Source organism: Lepidochelys kempii, chromosome 5, assembly GCF_965140265.1.
Source record: "Lepidochelys kempii isolate rLepKem1 chromosome 5, rLepKem1.hap2, whole genome shotgun sequence".
Taxonomy (NCBI): Eukaryota; Metazoa; Chordata; order Testudines; family Cheloniidae; genus Lepidochelys; species Lepidochelys kempii.
The window spans coordinates 38,452,500-38,476,465 of record NC_133260.1 but is presented as its reverse complement, the minus strand read 5'-3'; the positions used below and the strand labels follow the sequence as shown (position 1 = coordinate 38,476,465).

The following is a 23,966-nucleotide window of genomic DNA, read 5'->3' as shown; positions in this document are numbered from 1 at the left end:
AATCCCAAAATAGTAATAAACCTCTTTGTGATGTCCATAACTAATGTGAGCTTAGTCAGTGTCATATTCTTCTTGGAAACTTTCCTGAACCCGTTTGATTTTTGAAACAAGATCAAAAAGAAAAGGAGTACTTGTGGCACCTTAGAGACTAACCAATTTATTTGAGCATCAGCTTTCAGTGAGCTATGCTCACTGAAAGCTGATGCTCAAATTGGTTAGTCTCTAAGGTGCCACAAGTACTCCTTTTCTTTTTGTGAATGCAGACTAACACGGCTGTTACTCTAAAACAAGATCAGTTACCTATGTGAATTCTTATCAGAGACTCTTTTAATTAAAAAGCTGTTAAGGTCTACTACCTTTCAAGATGTCATCCCCTTCTTCAACACACTCTCAGATCCTGTTCACTACTGGTTTCAGACAAAAAAAAAAAATTCAGTCCTCAGAATCACGCATACCTTGGCTCTGTTCCATTTTAAAAGACATTTCCTTAAATTCACCCTCTCTTCCTCTCATCTGTTTCTTCTGGCTATACCCTATCCTCGATTAAAAAATATATATATATATACAGCCATATTCCTCATCTGAATGCCCATTTGTTTCAGCCTGCTGTGAGACCCATTCCCCTAAATTACAATGATATCTTCTTCAAACCCTTTCCCACCTAATCATGCTTCCCCCTACATTACTCTACTGGCCCATTTTCTGCATCTTGCCAAGATCCCTTGTACTACATCAGTGGTTTTCAAACTTTTTTTCTGGCGACCCAGTTGAAGAAAATTCAACAGAGCTGGGATTTGGGTTCGGGGGTGAAGACTGTGGGGAGGGGCTGGGAATGAGGGGCTCAGGGTGTGGGAGGGGGCTCAGGGCTGGGGCAGAGGGTTAGGGTGCGGGAGGGGGTCAGGGCTATGGGCTGGGGGTGCAGGCTCTGGGGTGGGGCCAGGGATGAGTGGTTTGGGATGCAGGAAGGGGCTCTGGGTTTGGGAGGGGCTCAGGGCTGGGGCAGGGGATTGGGGAGCAGGGTTGGGATGTGGGCTTACCTCCGGCAGCTCCCGGTCAGTGGTGCAGCCGGAGTGCAGAGGCAGGCTTCCCACCTGTCATGGCACCGTGGACTGCACTGTGCCCCAAAAGTGGCCAGCAGCAGGTCCAGCTCCTAGACAGAGGCGCTCAAGTGGCTCCACGGAGCTTTCACCTGAGGGGGCAGGAGCAGCATGCAGAGCCCTATGGTCCCCCTGCCTAGAAGCCGGACCCACTGCTGGCTGCTTCCGGGGCACAGTGCAGTGTCAGAACAGGTAGGCACTAGCCTGCCTTACCTGGCCAGCACTGCCAACAGAACTTCTAATGTCCCAGTCGGCAGTGGTGACCAGAGCCGCTAGGGTCTGAGCAAGGCGACCCAGTGCCTTACATGCCACGGGCCAGTACTGGGTTGCGGCCCGAACTTTGAAAAACACTGTAGTAGATGTTCTTCTACTTCCTCATACCTTAATCACTTTCCTTATCACTTTACCTGTCCTTACTCCAAATAAGACTGTCTCAGTCTTGAACAGATGATTCCTGCAAACCACAGGCTTCTGGCTGCATTGCCAAGATTCAGTGTCTGACCTTTTCCTCACCATTTTTCTCAAGTTCCTATGTTGTCAGAGCTGGAGGTCCCATGGGACAAATAGATCTAACATCAATAACTTGCATGAGTGTGTTTACATGGATTTAGAATAATAACGGATGGAGGTTTCCTGTGGAACAGGACAAAGGAACCAGCAAAGTGTCCCAGTAAGGGGCATGTTAAATGAGTACACACAGGGCTGAATTAAGGCAATCTGGTGCCTGGCATACACGGTTACATGGGAAACCCCACAGCACTGCCTGTGCACTATAGCCCTGCCAACCACTTGGTGTGATCATAGAATCACAGAATATTAGGGTTGGAAGAGCCCTTAGGAGGTCATCTAGTCCAACCCGCTGCTCAAAGCAGGACCAACACCAACTAAATTATCCCAGCCAGGGTTTTGTCAAGCCGGGCCTTAAAAATCTCTAAGGATGGAGATTCCACCACCTGCCTAGGTAACCCATTCCAGTGCTTCGCCACCCTCCTAGTGAAATAGTGTTTCCTTATATCCAACCTAGACCTCCCGCACTGCAACTTGAGACCATTGCTCCTTGTTCTGTCATCTGCCACCACTGAGAACAGCCATGCTCCATCCTCTTTGGAACCCCCCTTCAGGTAATTGAAGACTGCTATCAAATCCCCCCTCACTCTTCTCTTCTGCAGACTAAACAATCCCAGTTCCCTTAGCCTCTCCTCAAAAGTCATGTGTTCTAGTCCCCTGATCATTTTCATTGTCCTCCGCTGGACTCTCTCCAATTTGTCCACATCCTTTCTGTAGTGGGGAGGCCCAAAAACTGGACGCAATACGCCAGATGTGGCCTCACCAGGGCCGAATAGAGGGGAATAATCACTTCCCTTGCTCTCAGAGTAGCAGCCGTGTTAGTCTGTATTCACAAAAGGAAAAGGAGTACTAGTGGCACCTTAGAGACTAATAAATAAATTAACAAATAAATTGGTTAGTTTCTAAGGTGCCACTAGTACTCCTTTCCTTCGATCTGCTGGCAATGCTCCTACTCATGCAGCCCAATATGCCGTTAGCCTTCTTGGCAACAAGGGCACACTGCTGACTCATATCCAGCTTCTCATGCACTGTAATCCCCAGGTTCTTTTCTGCAGATGGAAGCAGAAAGACTCCCTGCCCCTCCCAGAAGCAGGGGTAATGGCAACAGGCCCCTTATTTCCGACTCTCTACTCCTGGATTGGAAGCAGCAAACTTTGTCCCCTCAAGAGCTGCAAGGACAGCATGGGGGAGCCGCACAATATTTTCCCCAGCAGTGTGTCTCTCTCTGCTTGGGCAGGTGAGTGGGCTGGTCTCACTGCCACTTTCTTTTGCCACACTCTACTTAGATGGGGCTGGCAGCACCCTGCCAGATCAGAGGATCTTGAAGTTAACAATCCATTGAGAGAGTATGTGGCAGCTCACCCCTCTCGGAGCTATCTTGTCATGCTGTCTACCAGCTCAGGCAGAAGACCCTACATCACCTATGCTCAGTTCATGTTTTCAAGCTTAACTTTGCAAGTATAAATTCTAGAAATTAAACATTAAAAATCAAATGAAATCTGAGATTCTGACCTCATCATGTAATTCTCAGAGCTGAGGCCCTAGGCACAGTGTTATAATGCTTATATCTAAATCCAGCCCTTGACACATTGATTCCCTAGGGGTCTCAAGTTATTGTCATTGCAGAGCTCTCAATCAGTATAAAGTAGCTTGTTCTCTAAATCCAGTAATACTGGAACACGAGCAGGAAACATCGGGATGGAATTTCAGCCTTATTTTGATATATAGGCCCTGCTTGTTCGGCAGCATTGGCTGAACCACCTCTTCAATCCTGTCTCTCGTACCTGCTCATACTGACTCTGCTCTCTGCCTGATCTCCAACTTTTCACTCAGGTTATCTCTGATTGTTCTTCCCATCCACCTTCACACACATGCACACACGCACTAATATTATTTCACTCCTAGGGTCTTTGTTTTCCTGCTGTATTATAGAGTGACATGATCAATGACTCATTCTTTGTCTGAGCAATCTTTTTCACTTCAAACGATGGAATAATCTGATTCCAAGAAAGGTAGTTCCTTTGCCTCTAGGTTTCTTATGTCTGCTGTATCTTCTCAAGGAAATATGCAGGGCAGGAAGCAACTTCTGAGCCCTGAAAGATAATGAATTCAAATTATTTTGGAGAGGATCCTTGGCCTGTGGATTGAAAAATGAGGGCAGAGGATAATCAGGGTATCAATAACATGGCTATCAAGTTGCAGAAACATCTTTAGAGTACTGCAGGATATCTGTGTTAAAGTCTACTCTTATTTAATTTTTTAATTTATGTTTTAGAAGAGGAAATAAGCAGCAAATTGATGAAATTAACAAATTGCATTATATAATTTGGAGAAATTGCAAATACATAGACATAATGCAGAAGGCTCTAACAACATGGGCAGAAGATAACAATGTGGGGAAATAATATCTGAAATACAGATATTCAGTGGGTTGGATAAACTTGGAAAGCAGCTATCATGGAACTGACAGTGGACAGTATATTAGATGTGAGTTAGCAGTGCAGTAAGGAACAAAAAGACCAATTCAAGTTTCAGTAGCTTATTACTACCATTTGATATTTTTATCATGCTGGTGCCCAAGAAGCAGTATCAGAGTTGTGGCCCAATTAGGCTAGAGACTATACAAACACACAGGAAGCCATGGCCTCCTTCTACACAGACCTTTCAGAAAATGCAAATGAGTGTAACCTAAAGGAAGAGAGGGGAGATGAGGGCAAATGGTAATAACTTTTGTTTGTATACATCCTTTCCATGAACATAACTTAATGTTTCTGGTCATATACTATTTTTTTCTGTCAGTTGCCCCACCTATCCATAATCACATAGAAAAGCTTCATGTCACAGAGCAGCAAGGTCCTCATCCTTTAATAAGGCTATGTTTTTGTTGCAGCTTGGAGTACTCTTAGCATCACATTGCTGGAAAGATGCTGACAGATGAAAGTTCACATGCAAGCAACAGGAATGATCAGATTGCTGTAGAAAATAATGACAGGTTTCAGAGGAACAGCCGTGTTAGTCTGTAGATGAGTGAAAGCACTATACTGTTTAGTAAAGTACAATTGATCTAAACTAACTAAGGCAGAGGGGCAGGGGAACACAAGTCTCCCCATATATTAAGGCTGTAAACAGCAATAAGGGAGAGGATTTATTTAGTGTGGTGTATTTTGGGGATGTTAAAAACAGGAAGAAGTTGGATAGAATTAACAATATCATGATAGAGTCTTGATAGTGAAGTCTATTAGGCTATGGAACAATCTCCCAAAAGAAGTGTTAGAAGCCCCATCACTTGGAATGTTTACACTAGATTGGACACAAGCCTTGCAAATTTGCTGCAGTGAAAAATCCTACACTGTCATGGAGATGGATTAGGTGACCTAATAGATCACTTTCTGCTCTAGTATAATCCTATGAAATGAAGTACCTGGGGGAGAGAATAAATCTCCATTTTAATGGCCTGAACTATGTTTATTTTGCTGATTGTCAAATGCATATTTTAATTGTATAGTGACACATTTCTGTATTTAACCTCACATTTTTTTTTTTGCATATGTAAGGCACTCATTTATAGATATTTCAGTTTGTTCAGGCAGTCCTCCAGGCCTAGAAATACAGATATCAGCTCTTTTCCCCAACCTCTCTAGACTTTCAATGTAATTTTCATTTCTGCAGGTGAGCTGAGAAGTAGACTGGCACAGCAACACTCATTGATCTATTTTTTCTCTCTATTTTTTGTCTGAGTGAGGGCTCTTGCATTAATATATTTGTTCTGAATATAGTGCCTACTTTTCAAAAGTATGTCCACAATCATGTGCGCAGAGATCAAGCCGGGCAGGTATGGTGTTTGCCTCCAAATTACGAGAGAAATCAATTGATACAAAAAATATTTTGGGGTGCATGGAGGAGGGGAAGAGGCACGGCTGCAGACACAAACGTGAACCAGAACTGCGTTGCTGGTTACAGCCTGTGCAGCAGATAGCAACAGCTTCATTTTTAAAAGTGCTCAGGCAATAGGAGGCTGACTATTGGAAGCAGGTAGAATTAAGGGCCACATCACACCCCTGGAGGATAAGATGACAAGAGGGTTCACAAAATGCTGAATTCCTGGCCGAACTAGGCCTGGTCAAGAAAAATTCATTTTCATGTCTGCCAAGACAAGTGGCCCTACAAATACAGTGACAGATAGGGCACACTGAAAAACAAAGATGAGGGAAAGGTAGTTATCTACTGCTCAGATAGAGTGCTGAAAAATGGGATTCCTTGAGAAGGGACCTGTATAAAGGATCAGCTGGTAGACCAAATAGCCAGTAAATTCATCCAGCATAACGACATATCCTATAACGCTGTGTACTATTGGCAAACCCGACAACAGTTTACATAGTTCTAATGAGCCAGTGAAGGGAAACTGGGATCAATTGCTTATCTGGTTCCAACAGTAAGAGACGCATTTTCTGGTGCAAACTCTGGATGTGCTCTGTTGAAAATGCCATGACCGGCACATTTTGGCAGTGACATTTCCACCATTCATTTATTTATTTTATTTATTATTCTCTTACTGTTAGTCACAGTCCGGCAGATGCTAGTCACAGTCTGGCAGATGGTACTTTGTTTTTTGATTTCTATAGGGATGTTGCTGATGGAGTGACTGAAGATCCTGGGTTAGTAAGAACAGGGTCACTATATAGTCCTAGTCTTGATGCTCAGGTAGCTGAGGTTTTGCAGTTGCTTCTATGTTCAGATTCTTAATGAATATGTTGTTACCAACTACATAGTTACATATTCTTAATGAATATGTTGTTACTAATTACAACTATGCAGGAACTGTAATTTCTGTTCTATGGGAGATTTTGTATTTCCAAAAAAATTTCCTTCCAAATTGGAAAAAAAAAAGTCAGAAATGCAAAATTTCCCATGAAATGGACATTTGTTGTAAAAAAAAAATCGGTTTTGGAAGAACCAAAATGGAAATTTTTCAAAAAATTCTGAGTAGGAAGCCAGTGATCCAGACAAACAGCTGGGAGCCAGTCTGCTAGCTAGCCAGTTGGTGAACGGGCTGGCAGAAACCTGGCCAGGCTGGCCCAGTGCCTGTCTACACTGCCAGATTTCCATTGAAACTTTTGACAAAATTGATATGTTCCCATGGAATATTTTGATTCTGCTAAATCAGGGTTTTACAGAAAATTATTCTGTCTGAAAATTTTTGAATATCTCTCTTAGTAACAGTTAATGGAGTCACTGGATTTCTGTCCCCACTCCTCACCCCCCACCCCCTGTTTCATATTATCCAGGCATCCACACTCAAGCTGCTGTAACACTATCCCCAATCAGTGGTTATATAAAAAGCTTCTCAAGCCACTCCTTTGATAGGGTAATATTAGTGGGCTTAGCACAATATATCTTGCACTTTATTTTTTTTCAAGAGCAATTTTTCCACCTCTCAAAACAGCCACACCCCATGACCTCCTTTAGGAGGAATTTTGAGATTGAATATTCCCAATTGCCACCTCTTTGTTTAAATTTCTGTAAACATGAGTTCTGTGTTTGTACAGCACTTACCACAACTGGTCCATGACTGGGTCTCCTAGGAATTACAATGATACAAATACATAATTACATTAATCATACTTTTTATTAAGTTGTAAGATTCTCTGTACACATAAGTATTTTGATGTGGGCTATTTTCACAGTCTGCTTTAATATCATCTGAGAATTCATGTGCCTTCTGTAGAGTGCCCTCTAAAAGAGAGTGTTTTCTTTGTTTACATTGGCCAAGGCCAAAGTTTAACTTCATTCTTGTTTCTACATTAATTTTGTAGTTAATTTTGGCTTCCAAATGTTTTTAATGCTAATGGTGTAATTTCTTAGATTTCTTTGTTAAAAATATTTTGTTACTAGTGTTTATCACTGAGGAGTATATTCTAGACTCCTTGAACACAGGGAGTTGCAGGAGTGAGCTTCATTACACACCTGTACCTGGCTTTAATTCCCATTTAATTTACTGCAGCTCTGAATTAGCATGCTAATGTATCCACTGTACTTATCTTAGTTTGCTTTGTATAATCCATTGAAGGAGAGCACTTCTAGAAATTCATGCCCATTTTGTATATTCAATACAAAAGACACCATCCTCTAAACCATTTCAGTATTGTGTTTTTGTTTTGTTTTATCTTGTTTTGGACTGTCAAGAATAGTGCATTTTGTATGTAACCCTTCTGCCAGGCCAAGTTGATAGCAGCAAGGGCCGGGTTCAATACACAGGGGCCTCCCTCTCATCAAAGCAAATGCAAAACTGGCTCGAGCCCCCACCCAGTGATGTGGGAAAATCTTACACACACCCCTGGGCGCCTCAAAGAGGCATTACTTCCCCTCTCGCCAGCACAGAGTCTTGGTGTAGCAGAGAATCTTTAATAACATGAGGTAAACGACATCAGCATTAAATTGGGAAAACACCACAACTAGTGTTCATGAACCAAACCATGAGCAAAGACCCACCCCAGCAAATTGGGCCATGTCCTTTCCCTTGCGTTCTTGAGTCCCACAACCCAGCCGTCTCTTGAGTCCAAAAATCACCCAAAGTCCAAAAAGTCCAGCCCCAGAGTTCAAAAGTTCATCTGCAGAGTGTTACTCCCCAGTCTGGGTTAAAATGTGCATGTGGGGGGAGGAGGGGAAGAGGTAAGGGGCACCTTACGTGACCTGAAGCTGACTGCTCCACAGGGCTCCGCTCCGCTCGCCATCTCACGAACGGCTCCCCCCTACTTGGCACAGTGCTCAGTGATTTCAGCTCTTAATAATTTTAGCTCTTTAGTGATTTCAGCTTGCAGTAGTGGGAGCCTTAGTGCTGCTGCACCATAAGGCCAAAGTGAATTCAGCACAGTACCTGTAGCTAGGCTGTTAATAGACCCAAAATTAGCTCTGACATTCTACAGTGGAGAGCAACAGAGGTGCAATTGATGTTTCAGGCCCTCACAAAGGAGTCCCACACCACCAGGTACTAATACCTGTCTCAAGCCTCTCTCAATTCACAGAGTTTTTAGGTACCTAAAGATGCAGATAGGTGCTTTTGAAAATCCCACTAGGCACCTAACTGCATATTTGAGTGTCTAAATACCTTTGAAAATGTGGTCCTAGGTCTGTTAGAATCCACATGCATGTTTTAATACATGGCCATGTCCCTAGGCCCATCAATTTATTGTGCTTAGGTGGGCAATAGATTATTGATTGAAAATGCCAGAGTACAACTGTGCTTGTGATTGGGTGTGCAATCACCTGTTCTTGTCTATTTCTTTTCCTTGAAAATATAGCTCTCAATGTCTGTCTGCCTGAGACTGGTCTATGGAAAATTGTTACCTAATTTGAAAACTATCAGTAATTTAGTTATTTCTGTAATTTTAGTAATTTAAAATGTCCTTTTTTTATACACTGGTTCTGCTGATGCCAAAGATATAACAGATCTCAAAAGGCTTCACTTGTGAAATAAAAATAGTACAATAGACTCTGTGCTGCAATTCCGTGACATTTTCTGAATCAGTTGAGGGAAGTGTGCAACCATTCCCTCCATGCTTATCTCCAAGTACATGCCCACCAATTTTAGTCCCCACATGATCTTCCTTTGAAACTGTTTAGTCACCTACTGCAGCTCAATGCCACTCTTTCCCACAGTCTCCACTGTAGGGGGGATGTGGCTTCTAGAAAGGATGTGTAGCTAGTCAGTGCTGCTACTGCACTTGGGCAATCCTTGACGACTACTACCACAATTCCTTGAGGCTGTAGAGATTACAGCAGAGAGGTGGGAAGGGGCAGGTATGGAGTCTTGGGTGGAGTGTGGGCAGGGTCAGGGACAGAGTGGGGCCTTGGGGGAAGAGGTGTTGTGAGGGCAGGGCTGGGGGTGGAGTGGGGGTGGGAAGAAGTGGGCGGGGCCTGGGACAGAATGGGAGCAGGAAGAGGAGGGGCAGAGGTGGGGGCTTGAAGGAAGAGGTGGAGTGGGAGTGGGGTCTGGGGTAGAGCAGGGGTCAGGAACTCCCCAGGTAGAGAGGAATTTGTCGCCTCTGTAAAATGGTTGATAACTAGTTCACTAGACTGGCTAGATGCAAGCAATTATTCTTTTAACACATTCTGGACACTACCAGAAAAAACTAAAAAATAAATACTGCTTTCAGTTCATTTTATCCCTAGTTAATTGTTTCTTTTTGTCTGTTTTTCTTACTCCCGTACTATGCTCCTCCAGTTTAAAACCAGGTATCATGGAATCCTCTACAGCCTTGAATCTCTCCCTCATCCAGAAGTTTGACAGTCCCCATTTACAGAGCATTGCTAGAATGCTGCAGTGAGAATACATGCTTCAGGAAATGGAAACATGATATAGTATCCATTTTTCACCAGTTTCACTGGCTTTCAAGATTCTCCTGATCTTCTCTCCGCTTAGGCCAGGTCTACGCTAAGAAGTTAAGTTGACCCAGCTATGTCACTTAGGGAAGTGAAAAATCCATACCCCGAGTGAGTTAGTTAAGCAGACCTAACCCCCAGTGTAGACAGTAATAGGTTGACAGAAGAATTCTTCCATCATCCTAGCTACCACCTCTCATGGAGGTGGATTAACTATGCCAATGGGATAACCCCTCCCATTGCTGTAGGAGTGTCTACATGTGAAGCACTACAGTGTGGCACAGCTGCAGCACTACAGTTGTGCCCTGTCATGTTTCAAGAGTGGACAAGTCTTTCTGCTGTATCTCTGTTACTCCATACCCCTCTCAACTTTTCCAGTCTTGGAATATTGGTCTCTTCTCTGCAAATATCCATATCCCACGGGGAGGGAGGGTTCCCTCTTTCACTTTTGCAGTCCTTTCTATCTGAAATTGTCTGGCCCCCTCAAGCCACTGAGTCACTTTTCCTGTTCATATTTTGCTTTACAAGTCTTCCTTTTCTCCTTAGTTTGTAGATGACTGACCGTTCTCAGGCTATGCAGGACTGCGAGTCACCTTGTTACCCCATACCACCAGTGAGAAGGAGTCTTGCTTGTGCTTAGCTGACATCAGTCTGTTAGACACTAAAACATTCTTATCTGGGCTATGCCAGTCCTTCCTTTGCCCTTACTAGCAATAGGTGCACCTCCGTCCCAGAGTCCCTTTGAAATATTCTCCTGTGATATCCAACCCCTGATATTGACTACTCACAGAAATACTAGGTCTGCTGTCCTATGCCAGCCCTTCCTTTGCCCTCCCCTTACCTTCTCAGGACCTGCACTTGGCTTCACATTATAGCACCTCTATATATTTATAGTGAAAACAAAAATAAGTTTATCAATGATTCAAGACATGAGGTAGAATATTGGAAACAAATGGTTACATATAAAACAAAAGCATAACATGCTTTCTAGAGACTAAACTTAACTTTGTATGAGATAAAACTTCTTTAGTCAGGTGGTTAACCTGTTAGTTTTCTTCAGCTTTTTCAACAAGGTTGGCTAAGATCCCATTTTCATGAATGTAAAATATTTACTTCCTAGGTGCAAGACCATGGGGCCTTTGCCTTATAGATATACCCCCCAAAGTTAATTGTTTTGGCACACAGCCAGGATAACCCTCATGGCTTCTTTTTTTCCTGTGTGCTGGTTCTCTGTTGACTTCACATCTGTTTGTTAGCTTTGTATGTAAATAGGCATCCATTGTGTTAGCTTACAATGCTTAATTAACATCCTGACAGAGAGAGAGAGATGAATAAACATCTCTTGTCTGACAGAACCTTTTTTTCACAGCTACTCATGACTAATACTGAAACAGACTCTAAAAACCTATTTTCAGTGTATATATACATAACTCCTTACATTATATCTGTACACGTTTCACAATGATATCAATAACCAGTGTGACACAGGCTTTCATCTGAGACCACACATGACATTTTTTGGTAAACTAGAATGTACATACCAGACTCATGATATTTCTATAACCGCCCTGGCAGTTGGCATTAAGGGGGTCTTAGGACACAATGACCTTATCCACAAAGGATATTGTGGCACTTTTTTTAAGGGATACTATGTTAATAAATAGTCTTGTATTTTGATATATGTAATTATATAATAAAATAATTTCACCATAATCATATATGCAAAGTAGTTTGTACCTAGACACTGCATTTTCATGTTTGTTTAGCCTGTTAGTATATTTAATCTACTTCTGCTTTTTATCTTATCGAATTGTGTTTGTACTTTGAATCTGTTAGAACAGACAGACATAGCAGAGACGGCTATGGTTGTTTCTGCTTTTCATATTTAATACAGAAATCTGAGACTGTCAGCCTTTAACATCTTATTACTTTGTTTAGCATAATCAACATCTTCGGAAAGTAAAGATTATGTCAATTTCATAAACGTTGAATGTTTGATTTTCATTTTATATTTGTAAATGGTAGGTGGAGTATGAGTATTATTTGCTGGTAGTTATCTCTAGATTTTCAGCAATGCTTTTGTAAAGAGATTCTAGTTCCCTGCTGTGGGGCCAGAACCAAAGGCTAAAAAATGGAATGGAACAGTACAGTGTTAAAAGATCAAAATAGTAGCCCGCAGTATATTTGTATGCCTGGTGAGCGGGAAAGGGTACCTTCATGTTATAAAGTAAGCAACAGGGCACAATCGGTATTAGAGCAAAAGGAAACAAGAAATGTGCACACAAATAAAAAACACTTACAGTTTAACAAATTTTGCTTTAATCCAGCTAGTGGTTTAATCACTTGAGCTTTGCATGTGGTGTGTGAGTGAACTAGAAGCAAAGATGAAATCTAGCTTGCTGTAATATCTAGTTTTGACATAAGGCCTACCTATGCAGCTGTTATCAAAATAAAACTTGAACATTAGGTTTGTGTTCAGTCTATACATTGCTTAGACATATGCTAGATTAGTTTGTTCCTAAAAGCAGTACCAATATTGTCCTCTGAATATGTGATATGCATATATTTCATGTTAAACTATGCTGTCTAGAAAAAATAATTATTTTCTTCGGATAAGCTTAATAGGTTACCTTCAACAACCTCCTTCCATTCTTAGTGGTTAGAGATGGACCAGCAGATTAACTCATCAGTCAAAAAGCAGTCACACCAACAACTAAATATCTTTATGCTTAAATTATTGATTATGTTGACTGGAACTGCTGCAGCAGTTCTAGTGTCATTCCCACCTATGCATTAGAAAAGATTAGATTTTGATGTTAAACTATCAAGTCATGAGGCCTGCTTAACCATATTCAAAGAAGTGGTCGGCATTCCTTTCTGGTTTTGGCAGGTTGTGGGAATCCAGACCTACAATGTTTATAGTAGGAAAATCAGAAATGTGTCTGTTCAGAGAGACCCAAATAGCACTGCTTATCAGTTAATCATGTTTATTTTCATAGGCAGATGGAAATTATTTAGAGCGCATATCTCCATCATACTACCATTTTTAAATAAACTGTATGTAGCTTAGGAGAGATGAATGATTTGCCCCTCCCTATTGTGTAGTTTGCTTGTAAAGGTTTATACTGTGGGAGGAGAAAGGTGCTGTATAAGTCACTTTGCAAGATTCCTTCCCTCCTCCTCCAATCTAGAGTAAACAGTCTCTGTTTAAACTGCTGTGTGCTTATGGTGTAGCATTAGAAATAGCTGTTTTTCAAGTTAAACCTTGACTTTTTGTTACAATGGGGACCACTTGCATTTGTAGCCTTAGAGTAAACCTTTTCATTTAACTTCATGAGAGTGAATTAGTTTGAGAGTTTTCATTGTATGTAGACAGGTTTCAGAGTAGCAGCTGTGTTAGTCTGTATTCGCAAAAAGAAATGAGTACTAGTGGCACCTTAGAGACTAACCAATTTATTTGAGCATAAGCTTAAGTGAGCTGTAGCTCACCAACGCTTATGCTCAAATAAATTGATTAGTCTCTAAGGTGCCACTAGTACTCTTTTTCTTTCATTGTATGTATAAACCCTGGGCATTGACATCAATCAGTGAAGATAAGGTTTGTTTGTTCAACAGATTCTTAAAACTCTTGGATTGTGAAGACAGCTTTATAAAGGTTGATGGTGTTGGACTGCAATTTACAAAGTATACAAGTCCAAAATATATTAATAAATGTCAGACATATATGCACTTTAATTGGTCAAAACCAATAAAACTGAATATGTTAAAACTACCTGTCATATATGCTTTGTAATTTTTTTTTTAAATCACATTGCTGTTTCCTCCAAGCTTTCTCTTTTGGTGAGGGAGGAGAGGATAAATCTTTATGGGAAGTTGTTAGAGTCGCTAGAAAACCAAAGTTCAGAAAGATAACTTCCTGTCCCAGTGTGGAAAAAGCATTTCAATAGCTATTCGTCCTGGACTTTGACACTGTATAATGATCGAACTTTCATTTTTCCTAACTTCCGTTAAAAACAAAGGGCCTTATTGTGCTGCTATTCATACACTGGCATTTCTTTAATGTGTGGCAAGGCTACAGTATGCCCATTATACAGTGTATTGAGATAGTAGTGGTTGCTATGTTGACTAATTTTAAGAGCATTATTTCAAATAATGGAAATAAGGCTACCGGTATGTAAGCCTAATTATTTTTGTAAGATCATACTAATTGAAGTGTGATCCTTTGTTTATTGAAGTAAATGACAACAGTCCTATTGACTTCAGTGGTGCAAGATCTGGCCCCAAATAGGGCAGTCTGTCCAGTCCTATGAGACCATTTCTGCTTTCTTGAAAATGCTTTAGTGTGAGCACAAGAGTACCTGGATTTTCATACATAAACTCGGCTGTTTGGAAAAATGATCAGGCTTATGTAGAGTCATTATCAGCTTTTTATAAACAAAGGAAGGAGGGATTAGGGAAAAGTAGTCTTCTTATCCTTTACAAAGCCTGTTTCATAATTTTTACTCTTTTCTCACATACCTTTTGAGGAGCTATGCTGAAGCCATCATGCTTCTAGCAGAGGAGGCTTGGAAGACTTTGCTGTTGAGTGCTAAGTCTCTTTTGCAACTCAGTTTTGCCTTTGCAGGATTTCATGTGCCATCTAGAAACTAGGACAGAGAACAGAAACTTCCTCTCCAACATAGCAGTGCACTCACTATCACTTAGCCCTTGGGCAAGCCTGACTACCATATTGAAAGCATGGTCACCATGTGGATGTGTGGTGGGGTATACAAACCATATACAGTACCAAGCAAGAAGGTGTTAAAGAGCAGCTTTGGGATGAGGTAGCCCTGGCCCATTGCACCTGGGGGGCATATCAATCTTAGTAGAGGAGCCTTAAGAAGGGAGAAGCTCATTTCAGAAGGGCCAAGCTTGGAGAAGATCATGGCAGAAAGACAAGCTAGCTTAGGTTGGCTGAATTTGGGCAGCTGGAGGATCCAGATAGGACAGAGAAGTTGCTAGTCTTTATTTCTTTTCCGTTCCTCTGTTACTTTGAGGACTGAGTTTAGGGGCTGGGCCCTGAGACAGACCTCTGCTGAGAATATAATCCCCTGGCACTGAGAACTTGGATCCATTGTAGGAAGTAGCTCCAAAGAAGGAGCAAGAGCTCTGACAAAACAGCCAGTTGCCACAAGTGTCCCAGGGCTGGAACCCAGAGTAGAGGGAGGTACTGAGTTCCCCCCATCGCCTCAACGTGAGGACAAGCTGGAAAACCCCAGACAGAAGGGGCCAGAAGGATTATTGGGCCTAGACCAGGACTATCAACCTGGTATGAGGGCCTGGAACTATTGGGTGGAAACCCTGTTTTACCCTGGAAGAGGTGAGATAAAAGATGACCCTCCTTGAGGGCCAGGTCACAAGGACCTGGCTGGGAGGATGTCATTAAGCATTTTAATAGATCTGGGCAGCAGGAGTACGAGAATGAAATTCCACAATGCTTCACTTGGCCACAAGGTGGCTCACCAGTTGGTGAGTAACTTTGCCAGGGGACCTTTATAATTAAATGCTTTCTCCCCTGAGAGCTTGAATGCAAGGTAATGTAACTTAATGGGAGAAGCATATTGCAGTGATATAATATGCATATAACACTCTGCCACTCAGGAGACCTCTTGTATCTTGGTGACATTCTAGTACACAGGGAGTGTTCATTTTAAAAGAAACGGGGTGTTTGTTTCTGTGACCTGAAAGTAGGACATGTACCAAATTTAAATCAATAAGGGCTCTGATTCCAGTTCTGGCATTGTCTGCTGTGGGTCATCATGTCAGTCTCAGAAAAAGTGTATGATGTTTATAAAGAGTACTTTAGCTATTCAGGGAGAGAGGATTGAGCTTAATTTGAAAACAATACCCTCAGCACTGACTGAGGGAGGATTTGCAAGATCAGAAGAAAAATACAGCAGCACAGTGCCTTGTATAATTCCCAAAAGGAAAGCTGATCTTTTCTTCAGAATGAAATTCAATAGTAGTGTTACTGGAAAGGAATAAATAATGACCACTTTTATCATATGTTAAGAATTCACTTATAAAGACTGTATTGCATAATAGGGCAATTTTCAGCACTCACTAACTGTGCAAAGGAATAGGAATTATCTTCCAGATTAAGTAGTTGTGGGGACATAGGAAGATGTATTGACCTGTTAATTTAGAACACCTAATTAAACAGTTCTTGTGGCAATCATAGCCTGTTTTGTGTGTGTGTATAGGACAAAGCCATTTCACTTTCTTTTGTATTATTGAAGATGAACATATTCTTCTTTCTTGCGGTCTTGTTTAGGTAACCGATTGTGGTGTAGAAGATCAGTGGACTTTTTTTTAATATTTATTTTGTCCTGTTGCTTGTTTGTTACCTTAAAAATGTTTTGCAATTTTCTTCTGTGAGTGATTGGATTGCAAAGGTAAACATTGTAGATGAGGGTGGAGGGGAGGAGGAAGATGTTCAGCATTCACCCACCTCCCCTTTCAGCCTATTTTAAAATTCAGGAATGAGCAAACGGAAAGAATAGCAAACCATACGGACACGCATCTGACGTTTAAGCCCTCCTCCTAGTGCTTTTTATGTACATAGCCAGAAGCTGCTCAAGCAGCTGCAGCGCGTTAGTTCCAATAGTTTAACAGGCAGCTTTGGAGCTCTACCAGAAAGCCGTACTAACGCAGTTTCTTCCCTCCAGGTTCACTTGCAATGATAGCTAGTAAGTGATTTTTAGCAACGGGATTGTCAGAGGAGTGGTAATGTTTAATAGGTTTCGGTGGAGGAGTTAGTTGCTTTTTTCTTTTCAGATCATTATCTATAAAGAGACGCGGAGGGCAGGCAACACCATGTTGAAAACAGAATAGGCTGCTGAGTCGGAGTAGAAGCTCTGCACGGTTCTCTGGAACTGAATTAACAAGGAAATATTTTAAACAACCAAAACAAATATCACATTACTGTATTATTAAAGCTACTTGGGGAATATGGCTCAGCAGACAACAAGCCCAGACACCTTGACTGTACCTGAAGTTGATAATCCACAGTGCCAAAATCCATGGCTGAACGAGGATCTTGTAAAGAACCTGAGGGAAAACCTGTTGCAGCATGAAAAGTCCAAGACATCCAGGAAGTCTTCGTCTGTTTCACCCAGGTTCTCTCCAGTCACTTCTCCTAGAAATTCTCCAAGGCTCTTACGCAGGATGCTTTTGAATAGCAACGTACCAAAACAGCGGCGTTTCACTGTGGCACATACATGGTAAGAATTGTGCATGTTGACAGAAGAGATTACATATAGGGTTAACTTTTGGCCTCTGCAGCAGAGCAGTGCTTACTTTTGCATGGAAAGCTTTTTTTAAAAAAAAATCTGTATTGTTCCAGCATTATTCCATAAATGTAAAATAATTCATAGTAAATCTGGGCAGGAATCTTTCGGATGGGTGTTAAAAATAGTTTAAGAGCGCCAGTCACTCAAAGTTGACGTCAGGTGTGAAGTTTATCAAAATAAATTCTGTTCTAGATATACAATGAGAATACACAGTATTGGTGTCAGGATGACTTTTTCTCTTTGATTTTCTTAGGAAATTTCCTTCTTCCCTGGTGCCACCCACCCCTCAGGCATTCAAACAAGGACAATAAAAAGTAAATGTATTTGACCTTCTGCTGTTCAAGTCAGAGTGACTAGGCAGAGATTTTGTGTGTGTGTGTGTGATTTTTATCTTTTTAAAAAATTGTCATATTTATAACCTCCTAAGTAGAAGATTAGGTCTCCATAGCATTCAAATTTAGTAGAACTTGGTGGTAGTGGAGGGGCTAGTCCTCTGTATGGAGTAGTTGTTCTTGTTAAAATAATTATTGTAATAAATACAGGAAAAGAGAAAGTAATTCCCCATGTTAAATATTTATCACTCTTTTGATGTGTGTGGTTAGTTAGATGAAAAACATTCATATGCATTGAATCCCTCTACTGTGTACGAATAGTATGCTTTCATATTTATTATCTTTCAGAATGATAATTGTATTCTTGTACTTCAAGAAATAATGCACTGGTATTTGCTGAGATGGTCTTGTCATCTTTGATATGCTCTGTCTTTGTGGTATCAGTGTAAAGGGAATAAGCTTACAGCAGAAAGTGATGTTAAAGGGTGGCATGTTTTAATCAGTGAATGGATCAGTAATATTGATTTCATTAGTTGAATTAAATTAATTGCAGAACGTAGCCATATGTTTATGCATTGTGGTGAGTGTATGCATATACTGCAGTTTGTGTGTGTGTGCATACGTAAGTATAACAGAAAGTGCATTTAATGTAGAAATGGTAAAATGTGCCTACGGCCTAACCAGAATCAACAATACATGTTAAAATGACACACATGCAGCATAGCGACCAGGAAAGGGATTTAGACATTATTGTAGGAAGATGACTTAAAGTAATTAGTGAAGTGTGTGGATATAGTGTTGAGAAAAAATAAAACAAAAAACAAGCAAGATTCAGGAAGGCATGGAGAATAAAAAAAAATAATCAAAAGAACTGCTTGTTATACAGGGTGCTTGTTTAGATCTGCATTAGAATAACAGGGTACTTTTCCATTGGAGAATATTATTGCTCCTTGGAGAGGAGAAGAAAACAATGTTTCCAAAGTTTAGGAATGTTTGTTTTCAAAGAAATTTACCTGATAAGAAGGCATTACAAATACGTTAGAGAAAGCTAAATAAAATTAAGCTTTTGATCTTTGATCAAAAAAGATCAAAAGATCAAAAAATTGATCTTCTCCCCTTGATCAATGTATATAAAGTCTGAAAAATATCGAACTGTTCGTATTAGTTATGGGTTCAACAACCTGGTGAACAGCTTATAAATGAGTAAATCAAGGTAAAAACTGAATTTGGATAGAATTGTTTCCACAAGGGTTGAAACCAAAATTAATTTGCCAAGAAAAGTCAACAAAGAAAATACAGTATTTTTTGGTTTGGGGTTTTTTTTTGTGTAATAAACTTGTAAGAAGTTGAGCAATGGAGACTGCTTAGTATCTCTCAATTGACTCTCTCCTGTTGAAGCTATTCAACTACGTATTACTCAACGGTCATTGGAGCAGGAATTAGAATCTGGGTGTCCCCCTTCCTAGCTGAGTGCCCAGCCACCTGACTATAAAGTTTCTTTCTCTCTCTCTCTGGCCCAATGACTGTTCAAATATTTTATACAAAGTGGAACAGCTTCAACAGGAAAGAATGAAAGAGACTCACCCTAGGTCAGGGGTTCCCAAACTTGGTTCGTGGCTTAGAATCATAGAGTCGTAGAATATCAGGGTTGGAAGGGACCTCAGGAGGTCATCTTGTTCTGGGTAAGCCCCTGGGAATGGCGAACTGTGTCCACTGGGAGCTGCAAGCGGCCATACCTGTGGATGCTCAGGAAATGCATCCGACGAAGTGAGCTGTAGCTCACGAAAGCTTATGCTCAAATAAATTGGTTAGTCTCTAAGGTGCCACTAGTACTCCTTTTCTTTTTGTGAATACAGACTAACACGTCTGCTACTCTGAAACCAGGAAAACAAAGTGTCTCCTGGCCCACCAGGGGCTTACCCTGAACAAGCTGCAAACCAAGTTTGGGAACCCCTGACCTAGGTCATTCTCCTAGGTCTTCTGCCAATTTTTTTTTGGTTCAGCTCTTTTTGTAACGCCAAAGTGAAGGCAACAAAAGCAATGAATTCTGAAAGGCATTGAAAGTTGTCAGTGTGGAAGTCTAGGGCAAAGTACAACATGGTGAAATGTTCTAGCTGCACCTAATCTGGAAAGTATTGTTGCACCAGTTAACTTGTAAACTATGGGAAAAATCTTCACCCCTTCTACACCCACTCCAGCCCTCTTTCTCCAGGAAAAAGAACCAGCAAGGTGTGAAGGGGCCGTAAAAGCCCTATATCTGGCCGAGTGAGGATTCCCCTCATGCAGACACTTTGAAAGACAGCCGTAAAACTGCTTTCCAAAGACAAGCCCTAGCCCTTCTTACCTGGTATGCCAGGCCAGAGCTAAAGATATGTTTGGGGCAAGATTCCAGGCAAAACTGTGGCCAGTAAGGTAGCCTGGGGAGTCTGTCATAATAGGATATGTCTACGCTGAAATGTAATGAAGACATGGCAGCACAGGATTTATTGTGGGCTAGCTGCCACCGGGGACCCTGGATATGCACTCAAGTTGCTGGCCTGAGTCAGTGTCCATGCTGCCTCATCATCACTGTTATTGTTACCAGCACCAGCGCTACCTAGATTAAAGCTAGTGTGGGGAAGCCTACCCATGTTAAAATTACAGCTTAATTTATGGTAGGGATGTACCCTTAGGGCCGAGCACAGAGTCTCGCTGTAACTAATTAATCCTGAGCACTACCTTGGAGTGTTCCAGTTTAGGGTTGAGATTCTGTCCTTAAATGTCCCTTTACATGTTGTAGTGATATCTACCCTATCACTTTTAAATGTAAGAATCGAATGACAAATCTTGAGATTAGAAAGGCAAGGTCGGTGAGGTAATATCTTATATTGGACCAACTTCCATTGGTGAGAGAGACAAGCTTTCGAGCATACACAAAGCTCTTCTTCAGGTCTGGGAAATGTACTAAGGGCTTGTCTACACTTAAAACACTTGCAGCAGCACGAATGCCACTTAGCACTTCAGTGTCACTACCTGGGCCAATGGGAGGGGTTCTCCTGTCGGCATAGGTCCTCAAACTCTCTGAGAGGTGGTAGTTAGGTTGACAAGAGAATTCTCCTGTCAACCTAGCGCTAGGTACACTGGGGGTTTGTTTAGCTGTGTTGCTCAGGGGTGTGGATTTTTCACAAGGCCTCAGAGTGTCACAGCTAAATACAAGGTGTAAGAGATTGTTTCGCATAAGTAGTTAACGCATTTCAAGAAGGGACCATTCAAGGTGAAAATGGCCTGGTAACACCTGACCTGTCATGGGGGGATGGGGGAAGGGGAGGGTGAAAAAAAGCTGGGGATGGGGGTTAGTGGATTAAAGATTGTTCTAATAAGCCATAAATCCAGTGGTTATGTTTACACTGCACTTTCATCGGTAAAACTTTCTCCCCCTGACCGACAAAAAGTGCCGGTGTGGACAGCACTTTGTCAGTGGGAGTCACTCTCCTGCTAACAAAGCTACCGCTTCTTGTTGGGGGTGGCTTTATTTTGTTGGCGGGAAAGCTCTCTTCTGCCGACAAAGAGCGGCTACACTGCTTACCCAGTGTCTCTATTGAGTCCATGGTTTTTAGTGTCTAGCAAAGGTATGAATTTAAGACAGGTTAATCTTTTAAATGTGTTAACTTTTGAGGATAAGGACTGAGAGGTCACATATAGAGTGAGGCAGTTAAAGCCTGTTGAAATAAGCATCATTTATCCTTCTGTGGATTATCTTCCTGATTTGTTTGTGTACTTATATTTACTGTACATTTTCACTGGCTGGGCACCCCATATATCTTGTATTCTCCTTTTCCATTCCTCCGTTTTTCTGCCCAGGGAATATTATGGTCTTTAGATTAATTTTTACATGGTGCTGCTCTTTTCCTCACATAAATTATTTGTTTTCTACTTCTTGGACTGTTTCTCCTACTTTCTTGGTAGGTGACTTGCATTTTCACTAGTTCAGACAGTGGAAGTAGCTGCAACACTTATTTGACAGATAGATGAGACATAAACTGTAATAAATCTGAAAGTACCTTGTTTAAAACTACATCTACCAGATGTTCTTTTTTTTTTTCTTCCTTTTGGATACCAGTCACGCTGCTTGCTTTGTTCATATGATGCCTTCATAAAGGTCTCTGTGCACTTTCCAGACTTTTAAACACTTGGTAATAGTACATCTGTTGGTGTTTTATATTCCTATTTGGAATGAAATGGACATCAAACTTTTTAAAAATATTGCCACGATTATTCTTCTATAAATACAAATTACGTACAGATTTGTGTTAATATTGTTGTGTCATAAATATAAAGGGAAGGGTAAACCCCTTTGAAATCCTTCCTGGCAGGGGAAAGCTCCTCTCACCTGTAAAGGGTTAAGAAGCTAAAGGTAAGCTCGCTGGCACCTGACCAAAATGACCAATGAGGAGACAAGATACTTTCAAAAGCTGGGAGGAGGGAGAGAAACAAAGGGTCTGTGTGTCTGTCTATAGTCTCTTTGTCGGGGATAGACCAGGAATGGAGTCTTAGAACTTTTAGTAAGTAATCTAGCTAGGTATGTGTTAGATTATGATTTCTTTAAATGGCTGAGAAAAGAATTGTGCTGAATAGAATAACTTAAGGTTTTGCCTAGAGGGGTTCTCTATGTTTTTGAATCTAATTACCCTGTAAGATATCTACCATCCTGATTTTACAGGGGGGATTTCTTTATTTCTATTTACTTCCATTTTTATTAAAAGTCTTCTTGTAAGAAAACTGAATGCTTTTTCATTGTTCTCAGATCCAAGGATTTGGGTCTGTGGTCACCTATGCAAATTGGTGAGGCTTTTTATCCAACATTTCCCAGGAAAGGGGGGGTGCAAGTGTTGGGAGGATTGTTCATTGTTCTTAAGATCCAAGGGTCTGGGTCTGTAGTCACCTAGGCAAATTGGTGAGGCTTTTTACCAAACCTTGTCCAGGAAGTGGGGTGCAAGGTTTTGGGAAGTATTTTGGGGGGAAGGACGTGTCCAAACAGCTCTTCCCCAGTAACCAGTATTAGTTTGGTGGTGGTAGCGGCCAGTCCAAGGACAACGGGTGGAATATTTTGTACCTTGGGGAAGTTTTGACCTAAGCTGGTAAAGATAAGCTTAGGAGGTTTTTCATGCAGGTCCCCACATCTGTACCCTAGAGTTCAGAGTGGGGGAGGAACCTTGACATGTTGCGATTTGAAATCTGGTGAAGCACTTCTTTTACTCAGACTATTCCAGGGGTTTATCAAAGCAAAATTCTTGTGGAGAATGGGTCTTTGGTATTTTTTTTATTTATGCTGTTTCAAAATCCATCAACTTTTGGTTAGAATAAGGAAAACAGTATTACTGATAAAGCCTCTATCTCTACCTTTGCTTCACTGTAGATCTTTTACCTAGAACAGTGGTTCTCAAACTTTTGTACTGGTGACCCCTTTCACATAGCAAGCTTCTGACTGTGACCCCCGCTTATAATTAAAAAACACTTTTTCATATATTAAACACCATTATAAATGCAGGTGGCAAAGCAGGATTTGGGGTGAAGGCTGACAGCTCATGACCCCCCACATAATAACCTTGCGACCCCCTGAGGGGTACTGATCCCCAGTTTGAGAACCCTGGACCTAGAACCTTCTCCAGCCCCTCTTCACTGTCTTTCTGCTGGAGATTTAAAGAAACAGTACACATCATAGAATCATAGAATATCAGGGTTGGAAGGGACCCCAGAAGGTCATCTAGTCCAACCCCCTGCTCAAAGCAGGACCAATTCCCAGTTAAATCATCCCAGCCAGGGCTTTGTCAAGCCTGACCTTAAAAACCTCTAAGGAAGGAGATTCTACCACCTCCCTAGGTAACGCATTCCAGTGTTTCACCACCCTCTTAGTGAAAAAGTTTTTCCTAATATCCAATCTAAACCTCCCCCACTGCAACTTGAGACCATTACTCCTCGTTCTGTCATCTGCTACCATTGAGAACAGTCTAGAGCCATCCTCTTTGGAACCCCCTTTCAGGTAGTTGAAAGCAGCTATCAAATCCCCCCTCATTCTTCTCTTCTGCAGGCTAAACAATCCCAGCTCCCTCAGCCTCTCCTCATAACTCATGTGTTCCAGTCCCCTAATCATTTTTGTTGCCCTTCGCTGGACTCTCTCCAATTTATCCACATCCTTCTTGAAGTGTGGGGCCCAAAACTGGACACAGTACTCCAGATGAGGCCTCACCAATGTCGAATAGAGGGGAACGATCACGTCCCTC

At 41.5% G+C, this 23,966-nt stretch overlaps 1 protein-coding gene across 4 annotated transcripts in view; it reads left to right on the top strand.

Annotated features, from left to right (window-relative positions):
• Positions 1 to 23,966, top strand: part of PDE4D (phosphodiesterase 4D) — a 769,499-nt gene that overhangs the window by 72,442 nt on the left and 673,091 nt on the right. The window contains exons 1-2 of one of the 4 annotated variants that reach the window (XM_073343992.1): positions 16,646 to 16,771; positions 16,860 to 17,305. The exons of 1 other annotated variant lie outside the window; for it this stretch is intronic. In XM_073343992.1, the coding sequence (XP_073200093.1) occupies positions 17,034 to 17,305 (272 nt within the window). In that variant the 5' untranslated portion in view covers positions 16,646 to 16,771; positions 16,860 to 17,033. Of the gene's footprint in view, positions 1 to 16,645; positions 17,306 to 23,966 lie in introns of those variants that run through there. 2 more of the 4 variants (XM_073343991.1, XM_073343990.1) reach the window with 2 other exon arrangements.